The 26895-nt window shown below is 36.1% G+C and overlaps 4 protein-coding genes across 4 annotated transcripts; 3 read left to right on the top strand and 1 right to left on the bottom strand.

The window, feature by feature from the left end:
• Positions 1 to 1780: 1780 nt before the first annotated feature.
• Positions 1781 to 7440, top strand: LOC114734568 (ferric reduction oxidase 7, chloroplastic-like). Its single transcript, XM_028922184.1, has 9 exons — positions 1781 to 2058; positions 2140 to 2233; positions 2869 to 3063; positions 4134 to 4368; positions 5093 to 5420; positions 5505 to 5757; positions 5912 to 6167; positions 6406 to 6841; positions 6966 to 7440. Exons 1-9 carry the CDS (start codon positions 1821 to 1823, stop codon positions 7133 to 7135), a joined length of 2205 nt encoding a protein of 734 aa, XP_028778017.1. The 5' UTR covers positions 1781 to 1820; the 3' UTR covers positions 7136 to 7440.
• A 4192-nt stretch (positions 7441 to 11632) lies between these two features.
• LOC114734573 (endoglucanase 25) lies at positions 11633 to 14897 on the top strand. The gene is made up of 6 exons (XM_028922190.1): positions 11633 to 12192; positions 12698 to 13005; positions 13092 to 13553; positions 13634 to 13769; positions 13859 to 14031; positions 14115 to 14897. Exons 1-6 carry the CDS (start codon positions 11814 to 11816, stop codon positions 14514 to 14516), a joined length of 1860 nt encoding a protein of 619 aa, XP_028778023.1. The 5' UTR covers positions 11633 to 11813; the 3' UTR covers positions 14517 to 14897.
• A 1310-nt stretch (positions 14898 to 16207) lies between these two features.
• On the top strand, positions 16208 to 20349 carry LOC114734570 (MLO-like protein 13). Its single transcript, XM_028922186.1, has 14 exons — positions 16208 to 16443; positions 16737 to 16794; positions 17027 to 17235; positions 17331 to 17447; positions 17561 to 17609; positions 17702 to 17784; positions 18300 to 18374; positions 18465 to 18553; positions 18650 to 18699; positions 19038 to 19078; positions 19354 to 19608; positions 19711 to 19778; positions 19888 to 19948; positions 20023 to 20349. The coding sequence occupies exons 1-14, from the start codon at positions 16324 to 16326 to the stop codon at positions 20209 to 20211; spliced, it is 1464 nt and encodes a 487-aa protein (XP_028778019.1). The 5' UTR covers positions 16208 to 16323; the 3' UTR covers positions 20212 to 20349.
• A 1036-nt stretch (positions 20350 to 21385) lies between these two features.
• On the bottom strand, positions 21386 to 25072 carry LOC114734571 (uncharacterized protein HI_0703-like). The gene is made up of 5 exons (XM_028922188.1): positions 24796 to 25072; positions 23691 to 23960; positions 22928 to 23164; positions 22570 to 22787; positions 21386 to 21894 (listed from the first exon to the last, which is right to left on the bottom strand). Exons 2-5 carry the CDS (start codon positions 23940 to 23942, stop codon positions 21624 to 21626), a joined length of 978 nt encoding a protein of 325 aa, XP_028778021.1. The 5' UTR covers positions 23943 to 23960; positions 24796 to 25072; the 3' UTR covers positions 21386 to 21623.
• Between the last annotated feature and the right edge of the window lie 1823 nt (positions 25073 to 26895).

Raw genomic sequence — 26895 nt, 5'->3', positions numbered from 1 at the left:
TAGAATTATAATGGTTTGGGCAACAAGTAGAATAGGATTTTCCAATCCCAATGAGACTAAGATGACTTCAAGACAAAATGAGATATGGAATGAAAATCACGTTTCATTCTTATTCATTGGGACTAGATTGGGATGGGTCCATCTTGGTTCTATTCTTCTCCTATCCTAAGAACATCCTTACTTAGTTTTTATATAACTCTAATTTATCAGGGGTGGATTATATATAACCTAACAATTATCAAATTTTCAACACTTTTTATTATTTTAATAACAATTTTTTAAAATTTAATTGTAACTTGACATTGTCTTTAATTTTTGAAAGTAATTGTAATTTTCAAAATTTTAACCCAAAATTAAGTTGAATCTTGCTTATCACACAAAACAAAAAAAAGTTGAATCACTCACCACAAATAATACCATTTGCTAAAAATTGAGATAAATGGATGAGAAATAGCACAATATAGGCTAACTTGACGAAGACCGATTACGATAATTAACAGAGAAAGGGACTGGAGATGAATTGACACGTGTGGGAGAAGGAGGTCCACTTGTAGGTTTTGTACACCACAGGGGGAAGGTGCTCGGATCGACTGGGGACGTGGGGCTTCTATTATTTCAGGGTCACGGTCGTGCTTTCACCCAGCGACCTTGTAATCATGTTGGACTTTTTACTCACAAGTCATTTTAATTAATTTATTAATTTAAATAAAATGATAGTTGACTCATTAAATCTGCTGCAAGTTAAATTTTTTTTTCCTAATTATAGTCACATTAAATAAGGTTATGACAAGGAGTTATATTTAAGTATTAATTGTAGAGATAAAATTAACAAATAAGTATTAAATGTTGTTCAAATAACTTATATTTTGGATCAAATTTTCGTTTTAAAAGTGACATAAATTATGGACCAGTGAGACTAGTTGAATGGCACTACCGTCCTGCTTGGAGTTTAAGAGTAAAATTATGAGTCCAAACCATTAATGTGCGTGTGAATTATGACTTCGGAAAAGGGAAAAAAAAAAAAAAAAACTGGATGGGAAAGAAAAATATGGCAATAAAAGAGTGGAAAAAGTATCTTGATTCATGGTGCAACTAACTTCCACCGTTCTAACCGTTATCTTTTACCTGTGTGTGGGTTCATACACTAAGAGACCCCCTCCCCGTGTTACACAACATCAACTCTTTGTTAGATTTTATCTTACCAAACCCTGTATTAGTAGTTCCTATACTATTGAATCTCATACGATCCACCGAAAGAGTTTTAAATCATGCTCAAAAGCATCTCGTTAGATCTAATCTAACAGCTAAATATTTTGGGAACAAATATAATATAAATATAATGTTGCATGACTTCAATACACACACATAACCATTGTAAGAAGAATTGCTAGTTAGCATTGACGATTAACTTAACTACAAATGTGTACTTAACATCTACACTAGTGCAGAAAGACACCAGTTAAAAAGGTCATCCTTAAAAGATAAATTATATTGATCCGACAGGTACATACAGCAACCAAATGAGGGGTTGTAATTAAATTTTATCTTCTTTATCTTCTCATGCATTTATGTGGACCTCAATAAAATTAATCCAAACACCAGAAACTCACACCGGAGTCACACTGGCAGACTCCGCTTCTGTTATTTCCGGATGGAATTCATTTTATTTATGTGGTTCTGGTGCGCGCTCTGTCCAGTTGATTTTCTGACCGCATTTTGGCCGTGGGTTCCACTCAAATTTGGCTGCTTTTCCATCCTCGTTTATAACAACGGGCCCTGCGTGGTGAGGATCAGGGTTCTCAAACAATTTCCGTCCATCCATGGAAAATAATCACTCAGTTCAGACTCCATTGCTTTCTCCTGCAGCTGTTGAAAGTGGTGATACCAAGAAGACCTCCATTTTTGTATCGGCTACTAAATGGACTCTCAAGTCCTTGATTTGGGTGATTTTCATTGCATGGGTAGCTGTAATATTTCTGCTGCCGGCAGAATTTTTCAATGACTTGCTGTTCCGAAGATGGATTCGTGCAACCGAAGGAACCCCTTTTGGAATTACAGGTTAGTTTACTCTGCTTTTTTCCGATGATGGTTTATGTTGCTTGAATTTGAGGCTGAAAAAATACTGTACATATGGTGCAGGAAGCATTTTTCTATTGTTAAGCGGTCCAATTCTTATTATTTCGTTCCTCGCCATTGCTCACCTAATCGTTTCTGGGGAGGAGAAGCTTCACGAGTACGTGATTTTTCTTTTCTTTGTTTTTTTTTTTTTCCAATTTGTTGCTTGAAAATAGCTATATGTTGAACCAGATTTTAGTCTGCCAATAGATGATTCCATCATCAATTGGCTTGCTACAATATTTTATATTATTTCCCGCTAATAATTTCGACCCCACAAGTTGCGAATATCTGACTGAAGAAAATGAAAGCAAAACGAAGTCCAGAGTACAAGACGGGAAAAAAAAACGTTTTTTCTCTTAAAAGTCAGGCGTACGTGGATTTTGTTCGAAATTACTCCTCCTGTGCTTAATATAAAACCCATTTAATTCATTTGATTAGATTAAAAAGGTTAGGTAAGTTAGTTAATTATAAGAAACGTGGTATATTTTTTTTTAAAACACTGTAATCATCTTTCTTAATACATCTTCCTCTTTTACTTGATTATGTTTGAGGAAGTATCATAGAGATAATTTAGAAAAAATTGATAAATATAATAAATGAGTCTTTTATTTAAGACAAAAACCAACTCAAGAACGAGGTCTTATATTAAGAACGAACGAGAGGAGTAAATTCTTTTCCCCGGTAATGTTAACATTTGATGTTTTTTGTTCCTCTGTGTGCGTATGAAATTATACGGAATTTGCCTTGCAGGAAGAAGAATCCCAAGCGGCCAAGTTTCCGACTATGGACATTTCCCGTGCTAGTGGACGGACCATTCGGGGTTGTTTCTGCTACGGAGTTCATTGGGATTGTCCTGTTTTCAGCATATGTTATATGGGCTGTTTATGCTTACACCGTGAGGGCCCTTGAATTTGTGTCCGACCAGTTTTACTTTAAATCAAAGAGGTAAATTAAAACTATGGAAGTATGAGTTCTTGATCTAGGTGCCTTTCCATCACCTCTATCTGGCACTTACTATTTTGCATCACATGTTTCTGTCCATTTAGTTTCTCGTGGAGGACTCTGGTTTTCCTCTTATACTTTGTTGTAGATTATAATTTTTTTTTTTTTCATGGGCCCTCATTCGACAATTGATGCTCTTTAATTTAACATTTCTTAACATGCTTTAGCTTAAGCTTTTTATATGTAATTCTCCTTGACAGTCTTGAGCTTTTCAAATCATTCTATGATACGCCTACCGGCCTTGTCGTCCAGAGGCATACTTTCCACGATTTCGTGTGCAATTGATCATCCCCTTTCATTTTGTTTTGTAAGCTGTGGTGCATTTTGTCATAATTTTATATAAAATAATTATTTAAATATTAAAATGATAAATATTCAATAAGTTCTCATCCAAGTTGCTTCCTCATTTTCCGGTTTTGTGTGTGAAAAAGCTTTAAGGGGCCCAAAAAATAGTCCAACAAATTCTTTCTAGTGCTTAACATGTATATAAACTACTGAAGGCTACATTGTTAGTAGGGTCTAGTTTCAATTTAAGCTTGGAGGATACGAATCTAAGAGCAGTAACTATTAGCAGCGTCTAGTTCCTGTCTCAGCCAGAGATCCAGAACAAGCCTTCTCCCAAGATACGGAAAAAGAATGAACAATGACTAATCAAAATTCTAACAAACCTATGTATATGTCAATGAAGACTTTATGCATTCAAGTGAGGTGGCCAAATCTTATTCATTGATATCATTTCTCTGTAACTGTAAAATATAAGCAATATAGCAAAGTGCCTTGTGCTGCTTCCTTGAATAGGAGTCTTGACATGGTTTCCAAGTGCTCCCTTCTCTTGCTTCTAATTTGGGATGTTCTATTGTTGTACTCACAAGGGTTATGATGTTGATTTAATTAAATATTGTACAGGTATTTGGCGTAGAAACTTGTAATCTTTCACAACACTGCCTAGGTTTCAAATATTATGCTATCGTGAAGAAAATGATTATCTGACTTTCCAACTTTGATTTTTTCAGCATAATAATGTTGGAAATTCTGGGGCTTCGCCTTGGTTCGATTGGATTATATTGCCTAGCATTTTTATTTCTTCCAATTTCAAGGGGTTCTGTTCTTCTCCGCCTTATAGATATCCCTTTTGAGCATGCTACAAGATATCATGTATGGCTGGGACACCTGACCATGGTGCTTTTTACTCTTCATGGACTTTTCTATGTCATAGCATGGGCAATGGATGGCCGACTAATGCAAGAAGTGAGTCTTCTGTATAAATATCTTTGCTTGAATATTCTCACAAAGAAAAATATGGAATGTATAGATGCAGAGGAATTCTTTCCCTTTTTTCCTTTTTTATGTGTCGTTTGTTTGTTACTGACTGAAACTTCCATTTTTCTTCATTCCTGAAGTAAACAAACCATCTTATCCATTGATTAGGGCCAAAGTGGAATGTAAAATATAACTAAGCAATGATGAGACTTGAGTGATTTATGCACATGTAAAATAATATAAGCCCTCCGTGGTATATTTTTGCTAAATTAGCACTCATTGCGTATTCTACTATCATCCAATTACCTTTTTGTTGATCTTGAACCATAACCTCATGACCAGAGATGATTAATTCTAAACCAAATTTCAGTTAATCACTCATTATATGGAAAACTTTGTTCTTGCTGCCGTTTGCGCTTAAAATGATATAGGTTTGCTTGGCATGTCTGCTAGCATTGTTTTTGCAATGAAAACATGGTGGGTAAAAAGCAGTCTCATTCTGAATCTTTATTTGGTCGCCTATAAGTAAGATTGCTCAAAAGGTGGCTTTGCTTTGACATACCTGTTTCTGCTGAGTACAAATTTCTCTCCAGTGAAATCTATACAACAACAAGCCTTATCTCTCCTGTAAAATCTATGTTCTGCTCAAATATGTTGGCTTCATCAATCAAAATATTTACGTCCCTTTACAATATTGGGCCCCCATTTGCAGTTGATTCAGTGGAAAGATATTGGTGTTGCTAATCTTCCGGGAGTTATCAGCCTTATAGCTGGTTTGCTGATGTGGGTGACCTCTTTTTCTCCAGTGAGGAAATGGAATTTTGAGTTGTTCTTCTACACTCATCAATTATATGTGGTCTTCGTTGTCTTTTTGGCTTTGCACGTTGGTGATTTCATTTTCACTATGGCTGCCGGGGGAATATTTCTTTTTGTGCTTGATCGCTTTCTGCGATTCTGCCAATCCCGAAGGACCGTTAATGTAGTCTCAGCTAAGTGCCTTCCTTGTGGAACAGTGGAATTGGTTGTGTCAAAGCCTCAAAGTAAGTATGCTAATCCTTAATATTTTGCCCTCATTTCTCTGTATCAATGCCATACCGATGACAATATATTTTTTAAAAATGCAGATCTGAGATACAATGCCCTGAGTTTCATCTTCATTCAAGTCCGAGAATTATCATGGCTGCAGTGGCATCCATTCAGTGTCTCTTCTAGCCCCTTGGATGGAAAGTATCATCTTGCTGTTCTGATAAAGGTTCTGGGCAAATGGACAGAAAAGTTGAGACAAAAAATAATTGAAGCTGAAGCACTGAAAGAACCGTCTGTGGTAAAAGTTTCCGTCGAAGGGCCATATGGACATGAAGTGCCGTATCACCTGATGTATGTGCCTTTCTTTATGTATTTTCAGTTTTGAGCATACGATAATTAATATGCACCTTGATATATTTAGTCACTGGATACATAAACTTTGAGAAAAGTAAACTTTTATTTATGGTTCGACTGACAAAGTGATGTGGCCATTTTGTATTCTTAGGTATGAAAATCTTATCTTAGTGGCTGGTGGTATTGGACTTTCACCCTTCCTTGCAGTATTGAGTGATATTCTCCATCGCGTAAGGGAAGGAAAACCCTGTCTACCAAAAAGAATTATACTTGTTTGGGCAGTAAAAAAATCCAATGAACTTCCACTTCTTTCGAGCATTGACATGGAAGCAATCTGTCCGTTCTTTGCTGAGAAAGTTAATATTGATATCCACATTTATGTCACTCGGGAATCGGAACCTCCTCTGGTGAGTCTAGCTTCCTGGTTAGCCACTGCATTCTTCCACCAGTGCTTATATTATTGAGAGGTTGTAAGTTGTAATCATCAAGATACAAATAAGAGGTCTATCCAGCTGAATGGTGATATGCCTTGTGTTCCTTCATGATTGTTTTAATATTTATATCTTTTGAAGACTGAGTTTAGGAATCCATCTTTGCGTTTTTAATTTATCACCACTTAATGGTATTTATTGTTGTTATCTTCAGGAAGAGGGATGTGTTTACAAGCCAATGAGGTCTTCACTCTGTCCTCTGCCCAGTGTTCGTGGCATGTCTGTTTTGGCTGGCACTGGAGACAACATATGGTCTGGACTATATGTTATCTCATCTACTGTGGGATTTGTGATCTTATTGGGTTTGTTGAACGTCTTCTACATAAATCCATTTGGTGTAAGAAAATGGTGGTACAAAGGGCTACTTTTTGTGGCCTGCATGGTTGCAAGTGTTGTTATCTTTGGTGGTCTGGTGGTTGGTTTGTGGCATATTTGGGAAAAGCAAAGTTGTGCAAAGGAAATATCCAATAATACAAATATGAAGGCCGAGAAAATTGAGCAAAACGGGACTGCAATTCCCAAGGATCCAAGTCAGGAATATGCTGCAATTTCAACTGTCACTAGATATGGTTCGAGACCAGACTTTAAAGGTATGTTTGAATGAAGTTTAATTATTGTTGAAGTATAAACGATACATCCTAAATTAATACTCTATTAAACGCACGCATCCACATTGCCCATGAGCTTATGCTGAATCTCATCTTGCTGGTGCAGAAATATTTGAATGGGTATCAGAGAAATGGGGCCATGTTGATGTGGGAGTTATAGTGTGTGGTCCTCCAGCGCTTCAGTCTACTGTTGCCCAAGAAATCAGGTATCACAGCATAACAAGACAACGCCATCATCCCATCTTCCATTTTAACAGCCATAGCTTCGATCTGTAGCTCCCTCCTTGCAAGTTGGGCGATCCGTTTTCGTGTTGTAAAAATACTAGACTTAGTTTGTAGTATAAATTATGCTATACTTAGGAGTATCCTTTGGAGTGGAGGTAATATATACTCAAGTCACTAGTGATGATGGGCTTAGGTTGTCTGTGTGAGGTACAAGAATGTCTGGAGTTTTATATTGTAAATAACTATATATTGTATGGGAAGCTCGTACTGCAATCCTTTCAAGTATATATATTGTATATAAGTGGACTAGCTTCAAACTGCAATTCTCAATAAGAAGTTGATCTTTCATGTCAAAAGCGCGCGCACGCACGCGCGCACAGGTGTTATTGCAGCTTCTCAGCGTTGTTTTTATTTATATATGTGTGTGTGTGTGTGTGTGTGTTTTTAACAGCAGTTGTTTTTATTTTTTCTTGCATGCACCCTGTTCATTTAGGTTTTTTTATGGGTTAAGGTGTAAATTTATTCTGAAAACTTTCATTTAGGAGTGCCGACGATTGGGAAATTTTTTGGATTCAAATTTGTCTTGAAAGTTTAAAATTATAGTAATAATGTCTCCTCCTATTGAAAAATTAACATTGGCTGTTAAAATAGAGACATTAACCATTAATATTTTTTGTGGTAGGAAATAATAATGTTATGGTTTTAAATTTTAAGGACAAACTTGCATCTCAACCTTTTTATTTATTTATTTATTGGTATGGTTGTATGTAAATATAAGGGAAAATTGGGGGGAAGTCCTATTTGAAAAATATATTGGTGAATGGGACCTGACAATTTGTCATCTTTTGAGGTCCTTTAATATAAATAAATTTCATAATGAAAAGACCAAAATACCCTTAATTGCACAGATTGAGAGTTTAGTTATACATAAGAAATATATATTGCGCATTATTAGAGTTTGATTGTGCCTAACCTAAGTTGCATATTAATGAAGATAAATTGCACAGAGCAAAGATTTAGTTCCACAAAAGAAAGATATATTACATGTAAGAAAAAAATTAATTGCACTTAATTTATAAGTGGCACAAAATGGAAGATAAAATGCATCAGGGAGTTTAGTTACATATAAAAAAGATATATTATACCTAAGGCAGGTTAGATTGCACACAACATACTTTGAACATAATGGAAGATAAATTGCACATATAGAAAATTTAGTTGCACACAATGAAAATATATTGCATGTAAGGGAAGTTAGATGGTACATGACATGTTTTAAACATAATGAAAAATGAGTTGCATATACAGGAAGTCTAGTTACACATAGGAAAAATATATTGCACATTATTGAAGTTTGATTGCACCTAACTTCAATTACACATAATAGAAAATAAATTGCACAGGCTAAGAATTTAGTCGCATGTAGGAAAGATATATTACACATTATGGAAGTTTGATTGCACACAACTTAAGTTGCATATAATGGAAGATAAATTGCATAAACCAAGAATTTATTTGCACACAAGAATGATATATTGCACCTAAGAAAAATTTAGTTACACTTAACCTAAATTGCACATAATAGAAGACAAATTACATATACAAGGAGTTTAATTATGCACATGGAATTATATTGCATGTAAGGAAAGTTTAGTTGCACCTGGTATAATTTGCACATATTGCACTTATGTTCAAAGCATGTTATGTGCAATCTAACTTACCTTATGTGTAATATATCTTTTTTATGTGTAACTAAGTTCTCATATATGCATTTTATCTTCCATTATTGCAACTTATACGTTAAATGCAATTGACTTTTTTTAACGTGCAATATATCTTTCTTATATGCAACTAAATTTTTCTCATATGCAATATATCTTCTTTATGTGAAACTAAATATTCGTTATGTGCAATTTATCTTTTATCATGTGCAACTTAGGTTAGTTGCAATCAAATTTTAGTAATGTACAATATATATATTCCTTTTGTGCAACTAAACTTCCATTTTGATTAACAAGAGTTGGTTTACTTGGTAAGGAGTCCGCTCATAACCTATAAGATCATGAATTCGAATTCCGCTGCCGATATGAGAATTTTATTGGTGGGCGATCTGTAAGTACCTCTGTAAGGGCTCTTTGAGCCTGGAGGCATACTCTGACTTTGATGAATCCCTGGAACCCAACTCACTTAAACTTTTGTGTATATAAAAAAAAAAAAAACTAAACTTCCAGTTTGTGCAGTTAAAGATACTTTGATCTTTTTACCATGACATTTATTTACATTGAAGGACCTCAAAAGCTAACAAATTTTCAGGTCTTATTTATCAATATTTTTTCCAAATGAGGAATTTTCCCTAATTTCTCCTAAATATAAATCCAAGTAGTTATGTGTAATAGCAAACTTAGTTTTGGCAAGCCTATGGCCTAATGTATAGAAAATTCTTAAGGACGCCTTGTCTACAAAATAAAGTGATTATGTCAAATCATAATATATTATTATTGTTATTATTATTGAAAATAAAATCCGGCAGCAATGGATAAATAATTAAAATCATCTCTTGAATTGCGAGTTCTTTAATATATTAACAAAAGAGTAAAAAATCGCGGCTTGGGTACGCGTTCAAACGGATTTTACATCTAGGAATCGCTTTGGAGGATGGGAGGAGTGATTGGTAGGACGCTCAAGGTTGACTTCAACGAAATGAAGAGGAAGGTTTGCCAGGGTCCGCAATGGGCTTGATCTACAACTATTGTCGTTTACTACACAACTTGTATATTCAGAGGACGTTCTTTCTTGAGTGTGAAGACCTGCATTTGTATTTTATATTTGCTTTCATTGTGGCAGATGCTTGGCCCTACAACGCAACCATAAGGCTCACCAGTGAACTACCCGAATGAAAGACAGAACCAATCTCAGAGGTTAATGCGCAGACGAATGTTGAGCATAGGGAAACAGAATATTTTTGCCATGGAAGAAAAGCCTACTTGTAATGAAGAATTTGATGCTGCTAATCTTTAGTTAATTATTTGCTTGGTTTTTATCTTTTGGATTCGTTATTTAGGTTTGTCCTTTTCAAATTCAAACAATAATCTATTAGTGCTGGAGGTTTTTTAATGCACCATTAGTGTTGAAGGTATAATTTGCGTTAGCTTTGAGAGTTTGAAAAATACTTTGACACTTTATTTTACTAGTATTTATGATATATGGGCTCTAAAGTGCCAACTCATTTAGGTTATCACGGGCCAGTCCTTTAAAACTAGGCCGACAACATTTATTGACAGTTTTAACTTTATTTTCACAAAACTGATATTTAATTAAGAAAACAACACTTTGGGGGTGTTTGGGATTTTTTGCCAAACTATGGTTTGGCAAAAAATTTGCCAAACACCCTTCTTTTTTTTTTTTCAAAAATCATGGTTTCCAGCAAAACCATGGTTTTGAGCTGGAAACCTTGGTTTCAGTTGAAACAGCACGCCACCCACTTCTGAAGAGTAATATATACGTATTAATATATATAAATTTTTACGAAACCATGGTATTAATAATTATTTTACGAAAAACATATTTAATTATTTTATTAATATATATACGTTTTTATTTTAATTATTTTATTAAATTATTTTGCAAAAAAACATATTTATTTATTTTATTAATATATATACGTATTAATTTTTTTATTAATATTTTTTATTTATTTCAAATAAACATATATTATGAAATATATCTTATATGTAATTATCATTTAAATTTATGTCCTTTTTAGTAATTTCTACATATAAAAAAGCACTTCTGACAACAACTATCCAAACACTCTCACTTTATCAGAATCACTTTTTCAGAAAAACTATTCTTTCAAAATCTATTCTCTCCAGAAGCTATTCTCCAAACCATGGTTTGAGGTTATCCAAACACCCCAAAATTTCAAAATGAAAAACTTTGGTCCTAAGATTTAGAAGAAAAATATATTTATTCCAGAAAAGAAAAACAGAGGCGGATCATTTTGGACTATAGATGGACTGTCATTGTCTCTCAACGCACCGGTTGGTCGGTCAGCCTCTTCAACCTTATTTCTTAAATTATCAAACAGAAATATTTTATGACCAAAACCAAACATTGAAATTTAAAATTTTTTAAAAGCATAATTGTTTTCAAATTTTTCACATGCAAGTTTTTAAATTTTAGTTTTGATCTTCTTAAAAAAATTTAATAATATATTTGGGCTGCATAATATTGCTATTGTTTCAAAAACAGGAGAGAATGGAATTATTCTGGACTTCTAGTTCAATATGAAATTGGTCTTAAAAGGAGGTAAAAATGGTCTAGCACGAAAGCAAAGTCTCAACCACTTGACGTTACCAAGCACCAAAGTATTAACAGCATACCTTAATTACCAAGTACCGCCATGCCAAGAAAATGCTCAAAACCTTTTCAACTATTTCTTAATTAATTATTAGCTTGCTCTAAGCATCAAACATGACAGAACAACAACAGATTGACGGTTGGTGTAACCCATATACCTATTAGCTCATCTGCTGTGCACCTCGCTTCCAGTCTCAGCCCGGAAAGATTCAGAGATATTCTGTGCTGATATTATTTGTTTTGCTTTGATGGGTCTTTAGCCTTTACTGCTTATCTGTGTATGTTATACTCTAAGCTTTCGCTCGCATTAGCTGACTCCATATATCGGTCGGTGGTGGCTTCCGCCTGAGGATCAAAACCAGCATTCAAGATGAGTATGTACGGGAGGGATCCATGGGGTGGCCCGCTCGAGATTAATGCTACGGACTCCGCCACGGACGATGATCGGAGCCGGAACATGCAAGATATCGATAGAGCCGCTCTGTCTCGACCGTTGGATGAGACGCAGCAAAGCTGGCTGCTGGGGCCGACCGAGCAGAAGAAGAAGAAGTATGTGGATCTCGGTTGCATTATCGTTAGCCGTAAGATCTTTGTTTGGACGGTTGGTACGCTTCTGGTATCAGCCTTCTTAGCTGGCTTCATCACCCTTATCGTCAAGACCGTCCCACGCCACCATCACAAGCATGGTCCTCCTGATAACTATACTTTAGCCCTCCAAAAGGCCCTTATGTTCTTTAACGCTCAAAGATGTGAGTAAAATAACCTTTGTTGCTGCATTTTCCTGCTACTGCTTTTACTTCAACTAATAAGGACTGATACTAATGCTCATGCAACACCATGCAGAAGCTGTGACAGAATATTAACCATTTAAGTGCAATAAGTATTCTGTCCTAACCTGACGAAGTGCATCTCTATGGTTTTTGTTTTTGTTGGCAGTCTCTCTTTCTTTCTTTCAACTTGGTGTTTTGCGATTTAATCTATTATATTATTTTTAGCCTGGTAGTATTTCTTTGTATGATGCGAATTTGGATAGAAACATACTGACGTCTATTTCCATGCATGATGAGCGTCTATGAGATGACGTATTATATGGTGACTAAAAATAAATTCCTTCACTCCACTCATGGATTCTATATAATCTATAGAATAATTCAGGATCCCGGATTCGCTATACTCATATAAAAGCATCTTTTATTTTTTTGAAGTTTAAGAAAAATTTATTTATTTATTTTCCCCGTCTTGTTCTGTCTGCAGCGGGAAAACTCCCCAAACATAATAATGTATCATGGAGAGGTAACTCATGTCTGCAAGATGGCAATTCAGAATCATCAACTATTAAGGATCTGGTGGGTGGTTACTATGATGCTGGAGATGCAATCAAGTTCAATTTTCCTGCGTCTTTTGCCATGACCATGTTGAGCTGGAGCGTAATTGAATACAGAGCAAAGTATGAAGCCGCTGGCGAACTGGACCACGTATTGGAGATAATTAAATGGGGGACAGATTACTTTCTCAAAACCTTCAATAATTCTGCTGATTCCATAACCACACTTGTTGCACAAGTAAGCAATATGCTTCCTTCCGTAATATAGAAAATATGCCGGGCAATGTATTTGAAAAAATTTCAAGTATCTGTTTAATTTGGCAGGTTGGCTCAGGGGATACTTCTGGAGGGAGTACAACTCCGAATGACCATTACTGCTGGATGCGCCCAGAGGACATTGATTATGATCGGCCTGTAACAGAATGTCACAGTTGTTCAGATCTTGCAGCAGAAATGGCTGCTGCTTTAGCCTCTGCATCCATTGTTTTCAAAGACAAAAAGGTTTATTCGCAGAAACTTGTTCATGGTGCCACAACGCTGTTTCAGTTTGCAAGGGAAGAAAGAGGCCGATACAGTGCGGGTGGTTCGGAAGCTGCAATATTCTACAATTCCTCCAGTTACTGGGATGAGTTTGTGTGGGGAGGGGCTTGGATGTATTTTGCAACTGGAAACTCCTCTTATCTAAAACTTGCTACTACTCCTGGCCTGGCCAAGCATGCTGGTGCCTTCTGGGGAGGCTCTGATTACGGTGTACTGAGCTGGGATAACAAGCTTGCTGGTGCTCAGGTACTTCCATGCAGCTTCGTTCTTATACCATGCTCGATGAACTTGTTAATCTGCCTCTCAATCTTGTTTATTGTTATTAGGTTCTTTTGAGTCGTTTGAGGCTGTTCTTGAGCCCTGGGTATCCTTACGAGGAGATCTTAAGGACGTTTCACAACCAGACAAGCATAGTAATGTGCTCGTACCTGCCAGTTTTCACAAGCTTTAACAGAACTAAAGGCAAAGATTGTTCTCCTTCAAACACTTTGATTGGACATAGAAATTCATGACGTTCAATTTTGTTATTCTAACTTGAGTGTCTTTATCAGGGGGCTTGATTCAGTTGAACCATGGTAATCCCCAGCCTCTTCAATATGTTGTTAACGCAGCCTTTCTGGCTACCCTTTATAGTGATTATCTTGATGCTGCCGATACTCCCGGATGGTATTGTGGACCCAATTTCTTCTCGACTGATGTTCTTCGGGACTTTGCCAAGACCCAGGTGCGTCCCATTCTGGTCCTTTACGCACCATGTTTGGGATCTGACTTTTTCGCTGATCCAACTTCTTGCCGGTATTCTTGCAGATTGACTACATCCTTGGGAAGAATCCTCGGAAGATGAGCTATATTGTGGGTTTTGGAAATCGCTATCCGAAACATGTCCACCACAGAGGTGCATCCATACCAAAGAATAAGGTTAGGTATAGCTGTACGGGAGGATGGAAATGGAGGGACACTTCAAGGCCAAACCCCAATACACTTGTTGGAGCTATGGTCGCTGGCCCTGACAAGCATGATGGTTTCCATGATGTTCGTACTAACTATAACTACACAGAACCAACGCTTGCAGGAAACGCGGGCTTAGCAGCTGCTCTTGTGGCACTGTCAGGTGGCAAAAGCGCTGGAATAGACAAGAATACTATTTTCTCGGCTGTTCCCCCAATGTTTCCCTCGCCGCCTCCACCTCCGGCACCATGGAAGCCCTGAGATGTCTATTTTCTTTCTTCAATAAGCAAGCAAAAGGACTTGAATGAACTGATGATTTTTAGTCATCCACCAACTGCGAAATTTAAGAAACTTTGAAGGTTTGGATGGACATCAACAGATGGAATTAGACCTAGTTTGTCTCGTTGTCTGGGCCAATAGTCAGCTCAGGATAGCAGTGAAGAACCCATCAGTGTCACTTGATTGAGAGCGTGTTTAAAATTTTGGTTGTACACGGTATGCATATATGTATGCATGGATGTATGTATGTTTTAAATATTGTATTCTCTGAACTCAATTGTTAAATGTTCCGCAGTTCTGTCAAATATTGACAGTCAACTCTAACTTCATCCTCTCACATGTTAAATAACTTTTCTTGTGAAATCTTCTTACTTCTTCCGCATGATGCAAAATTGTCCTTGAGTTGTTTTAAATTAGTGGTGTGCCAGTGAATCTGTGCTGCGCATTCACAAGCTAAAGTGATGCTATTTCCTGTACCGTAGGACACAATTTTGGGCAACCGTACGAGTGATTTCCATGAGTTCAGTGACCTCAAAATTTCCTTAGGGTATGTTTGGCTCAATGAGAGGAAGGGGAGGGGAGGGATTTTAATGGAGGGGAAGGGAGTGGAAGGATTTTAATATTATCTTGTTTGGATTTATAAAAAAAGAAGAGAGGGGAGGGAAAAATATTTTAATATGGACAATTTTGCTCTTATTTTATTTAAGGTGTGGGCATAATGGTCACAACATGACAAAATATAGACATAATGGTCACAACATGACAAAATATGGGTATAATGGTCATAATATGACAAAATATTACCCTTTCCTTCCAAATCCTCCCAATTTTGGAGGGGAGGTTGAAGAGGGGAGGGGAGGGGAAATTTTAAAAAAATTTCCCTCCTCTCCTAAAATTTGTGTGTTGCCAAACAAGGGGAAATGATTAAAACCCCTCCCCTTCCCTCCCCTCCCCCCCAAATCCCTCATACCAAACACACCCTTAATGAAGCCTAAAATTGAGTCCTGCTCTGCAGAGGTGAACCTGTGTGAATCGTTGTAGTTGCCGAAGTTGTATTTTGAAGATTGCACTATAAAATTTTAAGAGATATTTAGTGCAGGATAATCATTTTTTTTTTTTTTTAGGATCTTAGATGGCATAATATTTATAAGATTCATAACATGCAAGATTCTCGTTTTTTGGTGCGATAATTGAAAATTGTATTAAATATAATATTTTGGTCTGTTAGCAGAGCTAGAACTTAAAGAATGTACGCTTCCTATGATTTTGGACGGTAAGAGAATTTTTTAATATTTCATTTAATATAATATGAGGCATCTTGGATTCCATAGAATAAAGCGTAGATATTTTGAAATCACCTTTAGACTCTCGAGATTTAACGAGTGAGCATGAAGAAGCATCAAATAATGTCTCTTGTGTGTTTTCTGATATGGCTATAAATATTTTTTTTCCCCTTCTATTTTATTTAGTGGAAACGGGTGTGAAACACACCATAATTTTCCAAAAGGAGTATTCTGCGCTTTACTTACGATGGACACCGAATCTGATTCCTTTTTTCCGCCAACTCCATTGTCGCTGTACAATCCTTTTGCTTTTCGAACATGCTCATGTTCTTAGCTTCTCCGTTTATGTTTGATCATCGAACTTAGCCATCACAAGTAAGTAGTAAGAGACAAAAGCTTCCCAGGTCTGCCGATTGCTGTCTCCTCATCTCCTACACTCTTATCGCTCACCGTTCAGCCCAACTCCTTTAAGCCTTTCAAACAGCAACAAGAATTGTGAGCTAGATATGGAAGAAATACCAAACGAGTCCTTGGAATATACACCAACATGGATTGTTGCTGTTATATGCTCCATCATTGTGCTTATCTCTCTTTGCGTTGAGCGTGCTCTTCATAAGCTTGGAGTGGTACGTATCAATCACTTACTGTAATCCTTCTCCATTCCTTGAATGACGTTTTACGGGCTCCATATTTGCCCAAATATTGAGCGTTTAAATGCAATCAAAAGGCAGTTAATGGAAAAGCCTCTTAAAAGAAGTAACTTGGTCAGCAAGTTTTTGCTGACTCCACGATGGAGATGAAATTACAAAGTATTATGATATTGAGTTTATCTTAAATTTCTGATTTGTGTTACTGCTCCTTTTATTCCATCCTGTTCTGTATCATGACCGGTTGATATTTGTGGGTCTAAATGTAACAGTTTTTGAAGAAGAAACATCAGGATGCACTCAATGCAGCCTTGCAAAAGCTGAAAGACGGTAATTTGTTTATAATTTCTTAGCACACCTCTTATATGAACCGAAAGGCTCCAACTCGAGCCCAAATATGTGTCATTATTTTGTGCCGAATTTTCACTGAACTGCCGGTATACAATAGGTAGAAGATCCAACATAATTATCATATAATTTGCTCGATTTATCTTTCCTGAAAAATAAATCTGTTATATGGCTGTTTGGGCTAACCAATCTGTGGCTAACGTGTGTTGAGCAGAGCTGATGCTTTTAGGGTTCATTTCCTTACTATTAACTGTGTTCCAAAATGTAATAAGCCACATTTGCATTTCACCCCACCTTGTAAGCCACATGCTTCCATGCAAGAGGCACGGTGAGTCTGAGAAAGGTGCAGAGCACTATGACACTATCATCAACACAAGACACCTTCTTTCTACAACAAATGGTTCAGAGAGCTGCAGAAAAGAGGCATAAGAAATTACTCTGTTTTGCTTTATTTATTTTTGGGTTTATACTTATATGTGATGTGAAATGATAAAAATTGGTCTTGTTTGGCAAAGCAGGGGAAGGTTCCGTTGATGTCATTAGAATCACTACATCATCTCCACATCTTCATCTTTGTGTTGGCTGTTGTACATGCCATATTTTGCGTCACCACACTGCTACTCGGAAGCGCAAGGGTAATGCATTGCATACTATACTTGAAATAGAAAACTTAATTATGTGCTGTCAAGGGATGAAGATTACAAAATTGAGCTCCTCCCATGATTTGTTTATTGTTTGCCTCGAGCAGATTCGTCAATGGAAGACCTGGGAACATAATATTAAGGCAAATAAAAATGGTACGTTCAACTTTTAATACGGGAGAGAAATAGGCCTAGATCTGTAATTTAGGTTATAATGTCACACTTCTTTCCTTTTGTGTTCTAATTAGATATTCAAGATCTACATCACCATGAATTCTTCAAAAAGCATGCTGATGGATTTTGGAGGAGGGCGGCTGTTGTAGGTTGGCTGGTATGTCTGAGAATCAAGGCCAAACATCACATGACACACAAGAAAATGAGATACAAGCATAAAGAGTAGTTTTTAATGAGCATATGTTATTCTTTCTGTCCTTAATATAGAACCTAATTGTGAAGTTGATTTTGATTCTAAATATAAGATATATTTCTCATATTTATTAATTTTTCTTAAATTACCCCTATGGATACTTTGTTTACCATAATCAAATAGAAGAGGGAGGGAGGATATTAAGGGAGATAATTATGGTGTTTTAGGAAAAACATGTCAAATTTCTTATAATTAACTAACTTACCTAACTTCTTTAATCTAATCAAATTAGTTAAATAAGTCTTATATTAAAGACTGGAGGAATGTCATTCTTCCAACAACATCGAACAAAACAAAAATATAACTTGAGCATTACGGAGCATTCATTTAAATATCGTACCATCTGATAAAGAAAAGCATCTCAAATTCGTTGTTTATTACTGATGAAGAGTTCTGTTCTGGTTCATGTTGAGTGACAGATAGCATTCTTCAAGCAATTTTATGGCTCTGTTACTGAATCTGACTACATCGCTATGAGGCAGGCATTCATCAAGGTTTACATTTAATTACATTATTATTGACTTGTTTGCTACAACTGTTCCTTTCACGCTGTTGACTTGTTCAATTCATTCTGAATTATTCAGGAACATTGGCGAGGCGAACGAGAATTTGATTTTCACGAGTACATGATGAAGACACTTGAAATTGATTTCAAAAAAGTAGTGGGCATAAGGTGACCCGCAACTCACACCTACTTTTTTAACTTGACACCAATAAATTTAAAGTTTAAGCCTCCTTCAACTATTTTCCCTTTTTCTGTGCTATGCAGCTGGTATCTCTGGCTCTTCGTTGTTCTCTTTTTGCTGCTCAACGTTGCAGGTAACAAACTCCTACTATATTATGCCATAACTCATCTTCAACAACACAGGTTCAGAGATATGCGTAGTGTTCATATTTCCTTTGAATCCTTTAGATTTGAGTTCAATATCGGAATGATTATTTTTGAAGTGTCAGCTTAAAAAATGTATTTATGTTGCATTGCTTTTCAAGTACAAAATAATAGTAAAGTCAGAACTATATGAATTACATTCAGATGAAAAAGAAATGTGCAAATATGCAGTCCTCATGAAGATATGCAGGAGTTCAATTTAGAAAGTTGGAACTTCGAACTAGATCTTGCAATTTAGAAATTAACCACTTGTGAGCTCGTTGTGCAGGGTGGCACACATACTTCTGGTTAGCTTTTCTACCGCTTATAGTAAGTGACTAAGATTCTTCCTATGTTTTTTCTTTTTCGGCAGAAATTCTTCCTGTGCTCATTGAACACAAACAATACATTACTACCTACGGAAAGATCATTAGTTAAATTTAAAAGTCTAAAAGAAATCTGGGGAGTGTGTGGTTTACACTTTCAGAAGCCCAAATGTCCTTTTGCTAAACAAGACATAACAGAAATACCTGTGACGTCTGTGAATTAAAACATTTAGTTTCTTTAAGAGTTATAGATTGAGGTGGTTTGATTGATGTCAACAGCTTTTGCTACTTGTGGGGGCCAAGTTAGAGCACATAATTGCCCGTTTGGCTCAGGAGTCAGATCAGAAGAGAGCAGAGGAACGGGGACTGGAACAGTATCGGCCTGCAGAGCAACAGCAGGAGAAAAAGGCAACAAAGCAAGTGAAGCCTTCTGATAAATTCTTTTGGTTCCATAGCCCACGCCTTGTCCTCGACTTAATTCACTTCATCTTGTTTCAAAACGCTTTTGAGATTGCATTCTTCTTCTGGATTTGGGTGAGTCATGAGTGAACACAACACCAAGTCCTTACAGTAAACCAGATTGCATTCTTCTGCTTCTCCTTCTCTTAACATTTATGTTCTCTCATTTCTTTACAGTTCACCTATGGATTTGATTCATGCATTATGGAGAAAATAGCTTACGTGATCCCGAGAATTATAATGGGGTAATATCCGAAATATGCACACGCGCACACACATTAGCTTGGGGGGGGGGGGGGGAAGCAAAGCATATATAACATTCTCTACTCATCACTTGTTGCTGCTGGCTCGCAGTGTAATTGTTCAAGTGCTCTGCAGTTACAGCACCTTGCCTCTTTATGCAATTGTGACTCAGGTAACATATGAAGCCTATCTGCTATGTTTGTGACTAACAGGCCCATCTAATCTGTGTGTGTCTCTTTAATGAAGATGGGCAGCGGATTTAAGAGGGGAATGTTCGAAGAGCATTTTGAGAATACTCTGATAGAATGGAGGCGTCAACTAAACAAAGATGGTGGAGCCGCCGCTTCTTCTGCAACAAACAAAATGGTCAAGCAGCCAAACCAAGCTCCTCAGGTTTCACGAGAAGCAATCATCAACTTACAAGACATGCACTAGCATCATGCGAAAACAAGCTTGCAGTCTAAATTATTTCATGGCTATGTGGATCATTGTAGTTGAGACGTGAATACAGAATTTACATCTTCCTTGGTCTTCAGCATCTCTTTAACAATAATAATATAGAAATGATTGGTAGATGGTTGCCCTGGGTATTCAAAAAAGCACTTCTCGAAAAATAAGACATCCTCATAACACTTAAAAAAAATAATTTTACGCTACCTAAGATATGAGTTTTGTTTCGACTTGTATAAAAGTTCTTTTCTTCAAAATTATTGTGAATTTTCCAAAAACGCCTAGTTTGCATCATTTTTTATTTTAATTTGAATTAATATAATTTTTGGTTTCACATGTTTGTTTTTATTTTGATCTTAGCCCCTCAAATTTCAAATAATAAGTTTTGATTCTTTAAGTTTCTTTTTATTTAAAATATTAATTCTATAATTTAATAAAAATATGAATCATTTTACTCTTTGAGAATCAAAACTGATGATTTAAAACTTAAAAGATCAATATCAAAATAAGAATAAATTTGAAAGACTAAATATTATATTAACTTTTTTAATTTTATACATAATACTCCTCCGGTCCTTATTATAAGACCCAATTTGACTTTTATTTGGTCCTAATTATAAGACCCAATCCATTTGTCTCTTATATTTATGCATTTTTTCCAAGATAATCCTTCTAATAATGATAGTTTAAGCCAATATACTTAATTAGCAAGGATATTTTAGGAATGACAACATTTATTTATTATAAATAACCAACTTAACTTACTTCCTTAATCTCCTCAAATAAGTCAATTGGGTCTTATAATTAGGACCGGAGGAGTAGTTGTCTTAACCGTAATAATATTTTTATGACCTTGCAGCAATTTTTCTGATTTTATTGATAATGATTCTCCATGCATATTAAAAGGCAAATGTACAATTTTACCTTCTTTTTGGTTGTACAATTTTACCCCGAATCTAGATACAATTTACCCACAAAAAATTATATGTAAAATTATACTGCTAAAAAGATTACAGATAAAATTATAGCTGACAACTAAAATCAAGAATAAAATTGCATATTTGTCCAATATTAAAATATGACAGTCCTTCATTGTAATTTTCCCCCGGAAATCAAATAAAATAAAATAAAATAAAAAACAACAGCGTTAGCATTCACCTGACGGGGTAACATTTTTTGACGAAGTGATTATTGATGAATCATATTGAGAACTCGCATAACTACTCCTTAGCTTACAATATTAACAGATCGTAGCCATTGTTTCGCTATCTCACTTCGTAATTACAAGTTATCTATCATCATAGGTCGCATTATAGGCAGAAAAGAAAACAAAATTACAATAATAATTTGACACTGCACCAAATTTTACAGATATTAATATACAGTATACCACAGCATCATGGAATATGGGAACTGTGCTGCTTAGGCCTTTCAAGGGGAAGCTTCTCCATCTCAAAACCAACATTCCCCGAGACAGAAGAAGAGGCAGCTTCCTGATCAGCGGCCTCTGCCATTTTCAGTTCATTCAAAGTCCTTTTCGCATATACAGTGAAGACAACAATGGTAACTACTGCAATTATGAATGAAATAACATTGTAGACGATTTCGACGGTCGTCATGCGATGCTTCCCATACTGTGCATCAGCTAAGGTCCTTATTAATCGACCGCTGCTCAAAATTTGACAAATGTGAGACAACATGTTGATGCATCATATAAGAAGAAAACAGAACAATTTATTGGCGAGCGTTTGGTGTAAGGGAAGCAGATTCACCCTCTATTGCACAACAATCAGCTATTCAACGCATATGATGTTATCATTAGCATTCTATATACGCCTATCCCTTATAATTATTTTTTTGAATCGGGGCAAGATCACATGATGGAGCAAGAAAGTAAGGATAGAGACATTAGCACGACATGACAAATATTGAAGTGTGATGCGTAAGTTATGTGACGCATTAAGTCGTGTTGTGTTTCATACGATTCTTTGACGAGTCAGAAAATAACATGACCTTTTTGCGAGTGTCATATATTAATCAATCTTTTTTCCTTCTTTCCTTACTTTTTTGACATATTGCACTTTCTTTCCTTGTAACGTTGGGTGTGCAACTAAATGAAGCATTCCCCATAATTAAAGGACGAAACTTAGATGCAACTATTGAATGTTTCATGCCAGATGCTCCACAAGAAACACGACAAGTTGAGGCATTTTTTGAGGTTCTTTCAAGAAATTTCTTCAAACGTTTTTTTTTTTAAAATCCTTAATGGACAAACTGATATTACCAACACATTAGGAACTTCACCATATCATGTGTAAAAATGAGGAAGGAAAAAGAACAAACCTGTAGATGTAGATGAAAGCTTCTGGAACCATTCCAGTTATTGATCCAAGTAAGTAGGGCCAAAACCTCATGTCTGTCACCACTACTGCATAGTTGAATATAGTATAGGGAAAAGGAGAAATCCTAAATACAGCAACCACACGAAATTGATCAAACCAGCTCCCTTCCCCAGCAAGCCTAATAAGTGCAGCATTCTGAGGCCATCTCTTTAACCATTGCTGCACAACAAAGTTGATCATGAAATTAAGACAACATACACATATTCTCCTGTTTATATGTTTATTTGAAAAAAAAAGAATAACAATTTAAACCAAAAGTCTGGGGATGAAGCGCCATTGGTTAAAATATGAAGACTTACATGAATGCGGTCACGGAACAATAGTCCAACTAAGTAAGGAAGGACCATCCCAATCGTTGTTCCAACCATTATGATAACAAAGCCAAGGCCATAACCAAAAATCATCCCGGCCAGCCACATGGAAGGGCCAGAAGGGATCAAGAACACGGGGAATAAAGCCAGAGAAGCAATGAGTACCAAGGCAAGAACTGGACGGCCAAAGGCAGTAGCTTCCCATTCCATTATTGGGTAAAGAATCTACAACAAAAAAGATGAAGCTTCAAAATATGAATCGGTCATTCAAACATTTCCTTCAATCCAAGAGAACTAGGACAGTATCTTTCTTTAATTTTTATGTTCCCGCATTTTATAGCTAAATTAGGAAAAAATCATTAAGTAGATTAGTAAACCCAATCTATAGAAACCAAACAATGTTGAGGAGATATTTAAGCTTGTAAGAGGTGGGTATTAATGAAATGTGAATTTAACATAGTTACATCTTACATGTCATTTCATGATTAGCATGGCCCACAAATTCTGTTTAGACCGTGCCTACCTAAGATAAGAATTTCTCCAAAATTATCTAAAGACGGATTGACTTCATAGTGATGTAGTACATCTCAAAAGAGCAAAACATCAGTAAGCATATGGAATCAGAAAATGTAAATGCATTAATTTGCAGATCAGATGGAAAAATCAACTGCTTTTGTCTAATTATTGAAACCCACATCATAGAGGAGATATGTCAATTAGAACAAAATAATTGTAATGAAAAAGGAAGCACCTTCTCAAAAACAAAGGGAAGCCCCCATTTCACGAGAACAATGGCAAGTATAATAATCACAAGGCACCATGACAAGACTTTGATCCACCATAAAAAAGATTTGACTCCTGTTTTTGCTTGAGGCTGCAATGTTTCAGCTTCAGTAGCCCTTGGTTCATCAGATATGACCAATCTAACATATTCACTATTCCCTCTCACATGATGCCCTGAGCTTGAGCGTTTTTCCAACTCCTCCGATGGTTCTGGTGTCATTATAGGAATGACAGAATGCTACAAAAAATAGAGCGTATGCAATAAGTATAGATTCAATGAGGCAAAATTCAAGGCATAAACCCAATATTACAGATTAAAATTAAGTAAGGAGATTCAGGTTGCACAAGCAAACAGCTATTAATATCTTTCATCATCTTTCCCGCTTCGAAAATGAATGCCAAACGAAAAGGTTTTGAACCTTCGGTGAAACTTTTTCCTTCCATTTCTTCGCCTCCATTATTCTCAACTAAACATGCCGTTAAGAAAATCTCAGGCCACAAACACGTAGACAGCTTCCAGATTCTTTCTTGTTCTCAAAACAACTCTCACATAATTAATCCATAAGCCTTTTTTATTCACAGTGGAAGGAAAATAAGAGATCCAGAGGACACCTAAACTGATCTAAATAGCATATCAAGTCAATTTCCGGCGTCAAAAAATCGCCTGTGAAAACCTGAAATCCCTAAAAATGAAACCTTTATCTTCACTTGCAGCAATATTGACCTAGGCATGATTATTAGAAGTTACAACACAATCTTTACCTCCAACAGATTTTCACAATAATCTATCCTAATTGTATATACTTCAGAATTTCGTCATCCAGCCTCTTATTGTCTCAACCCAAAAGCCACAAACAGAAAGGAACACCTCAGGGACCGAGATAAACTACGCATACAATCTCTGCCCCGTCAAGTAATTAATGTGAAAACAAAAGCCCTTTCATGAACTATGAACTCAAGAAAATTAAAGAAAGCAGTAAATAGACAGCTGTAAAGAAATAAAGAAAGCAGAGTCTTGTTTGGAGGCGAGAAAAGGAGGGCTTTGAGGTAAAGTTGAGAGAAGTTTGGAATACCTTGGCGTCTCTTCAGAACAAGGCGCCGACCACCGCGGGCGGCGGAGGAGCTGGAAGGATGTTTTTTTGTTGGCGTGCGCGATTCTGACAAAGACCGAGATGTCCCACCCACCTCTCCAAACAATAAAAACAGCCTTCGTTTGAGCCAAGGTCAATTTTACCCTCGCGGTCGCGAATCTGAAAGTTGAAACTCCCTTTTCTTTTTCTTTTTTGGGTGGCCAGAGCGACTGGGCGATCACGAGAAACTTCAAAGTTCAAACTTCAAACGCCGAAGTCCAAATCAAAATCAAAAGCTTTTTGTTTTTCTTTTATACTACGTATTTTTATCTTTGTGAACTTTTTTTCACCAAAAGGTCAAGCACACTCCAACAACTTTTTCTTAATGTTTAAGCGAGAAATTTTTATGAAAAGATAATATATAGATGAAAAGATAAAATTACAGAGTAGAGTTAAGGACTGCGTGAGTATTCCAGGGGTAGGGGAAAGAGCACGAAAGCAATTAATAAACCATGATTTTGTGTAATGCCAAAGACTCGTTTTCCCATAAAAGAGGGAAAAAACATCAAATTGCAAGGCTTCGCAATTGTCTTCCTGCAACAAGCTGCAGTGAATGAACTTTCGTGTAACAAGCAATGTTGAGATGTGTCGGGTAAAACTCATGCGAGGTGGAGTTAATATAATTATTCAGCGAAGCATAGCATTAAACATTTCAAATACAAGAGAGACGGAATGGCAGTAGGCGATCTCTTCCATCTATTTGCCTGCATCGTTTCATTATTACATAGCACTAAACATTAGTAGATTGTGCTTCTATGGTGTACTTGATCTCCTTTATCCAAATTGACCAATGATTTGTTTGAGGAGAGAAGTTGGGGTTCCTTGGCACCATTGAAGCTGGCTTGTCAGCCACAAGTCGAGGTTGAGATCATTTGCAGGCTTCTTAATTATAGGTATTGAGAAATACCTTTGAAAGATTGTATTTCTTTCTTTCATATGGAGCGAAGGAGTAAAAATTTCCAGCTCAATGACACCTTACCCATCTTCTCATACAACCATAATAAGAGGAGATTTGTATGATGGGAATGTGATAGGGGTTAAATTGTCTAAATCAAAAAAAAATAAAATAAAGGAAGAAGTATGATAATATCATTTAATCATCCATCACACGTATGATTTCTTTTGTTAGTAATTTTTAGATGTGGGCTACTTTGGAATGCCAGGCACATAGAGCCCTACCTATGCAATTCTAAGTTATTTTCTTTTTAAGCTTTTGCCAACCATTGTATTCTGAAAAATATGTACACCGCTCCAGTCTCTCCATAAAAGATACTCTCTCCGATTTTTAATATAAAAGTTAGTTAACTAATTAGAGTAAATTAAAAAAATTAGTTAAATTAGTTATTTGTAATAAATAGATGATATTTTTTCTAAAATACCCTTATTAATCATGTGTATTAACTAGAACTAATATTTAATGAAATCTTTAATACGTATATTACTACAAAGACTACTTTAAAAAAATAGATAAATATGATACACAAACTGCCTATGTGGGTCAGCGATTGGTGACCTAGAAGTAGCTTGTTTTCACCAAAAGCCTGTTTGGAAAATTAGAGTCTGTTTGGGAGAGCTTTTGGACTATCCTACTTGGGGGCCGAAAGCTAGATTAAAACACACGATATGTTAAGCTCATTTGAGGTAGCTTTTGAAGTTAAAATCGTGCTTACAGTTGGTAGACCGTTAGAATAAAATAATTAGTTGTCATATTATTTTTCTCTCACTCCCCCCTCATTATTCTCTCATTATTCACTCAAACTACTCAGTCCCCATATGCTTGAAGTTATTTGCCACTGGACATCATAGATGGTGTGTTTTGGATGTTATGATGAGTGCTCTGATGAAAAAGGAGAAGAAAGTGTGATTGAAAAAATGAGCTTCCCCTATCCTCATTCTTTTCAACTGTTAATCTCCCCTGTTTTTGTTAAGACATGCGAAACCAAACCTTTTGAAGCAGGGTTTTTTTTTTTTTTTAACTACATATGCTCTAAAATTTTCTACTGGTTTCATTATCAAATATTCTATATGTGGTGAAAAAGCGGG

The sequence above is a fragment of the Neltuma alba genome, unplaced genomic scaffold (genome assembly GCF_004799145.2).
Source record: "Neltuma alba isolate B1F8T4 unplaced genomic scaffold, ASM479914v2 tig00013117_pilon, whole genome shotgun sequence".
Classification (NCBI taxonomy): Eukaryota; Viridiplantae; Streptophyta; class Magnoliopsida; order Fabales; family Fabaceae; genus Neltuma; species Neltuma alba.
The sequence above is the reverse complement of the archived record's forward strand: the minus strand, read 5'-3'. Positions and strand labels throughout refer to the sequence as shown.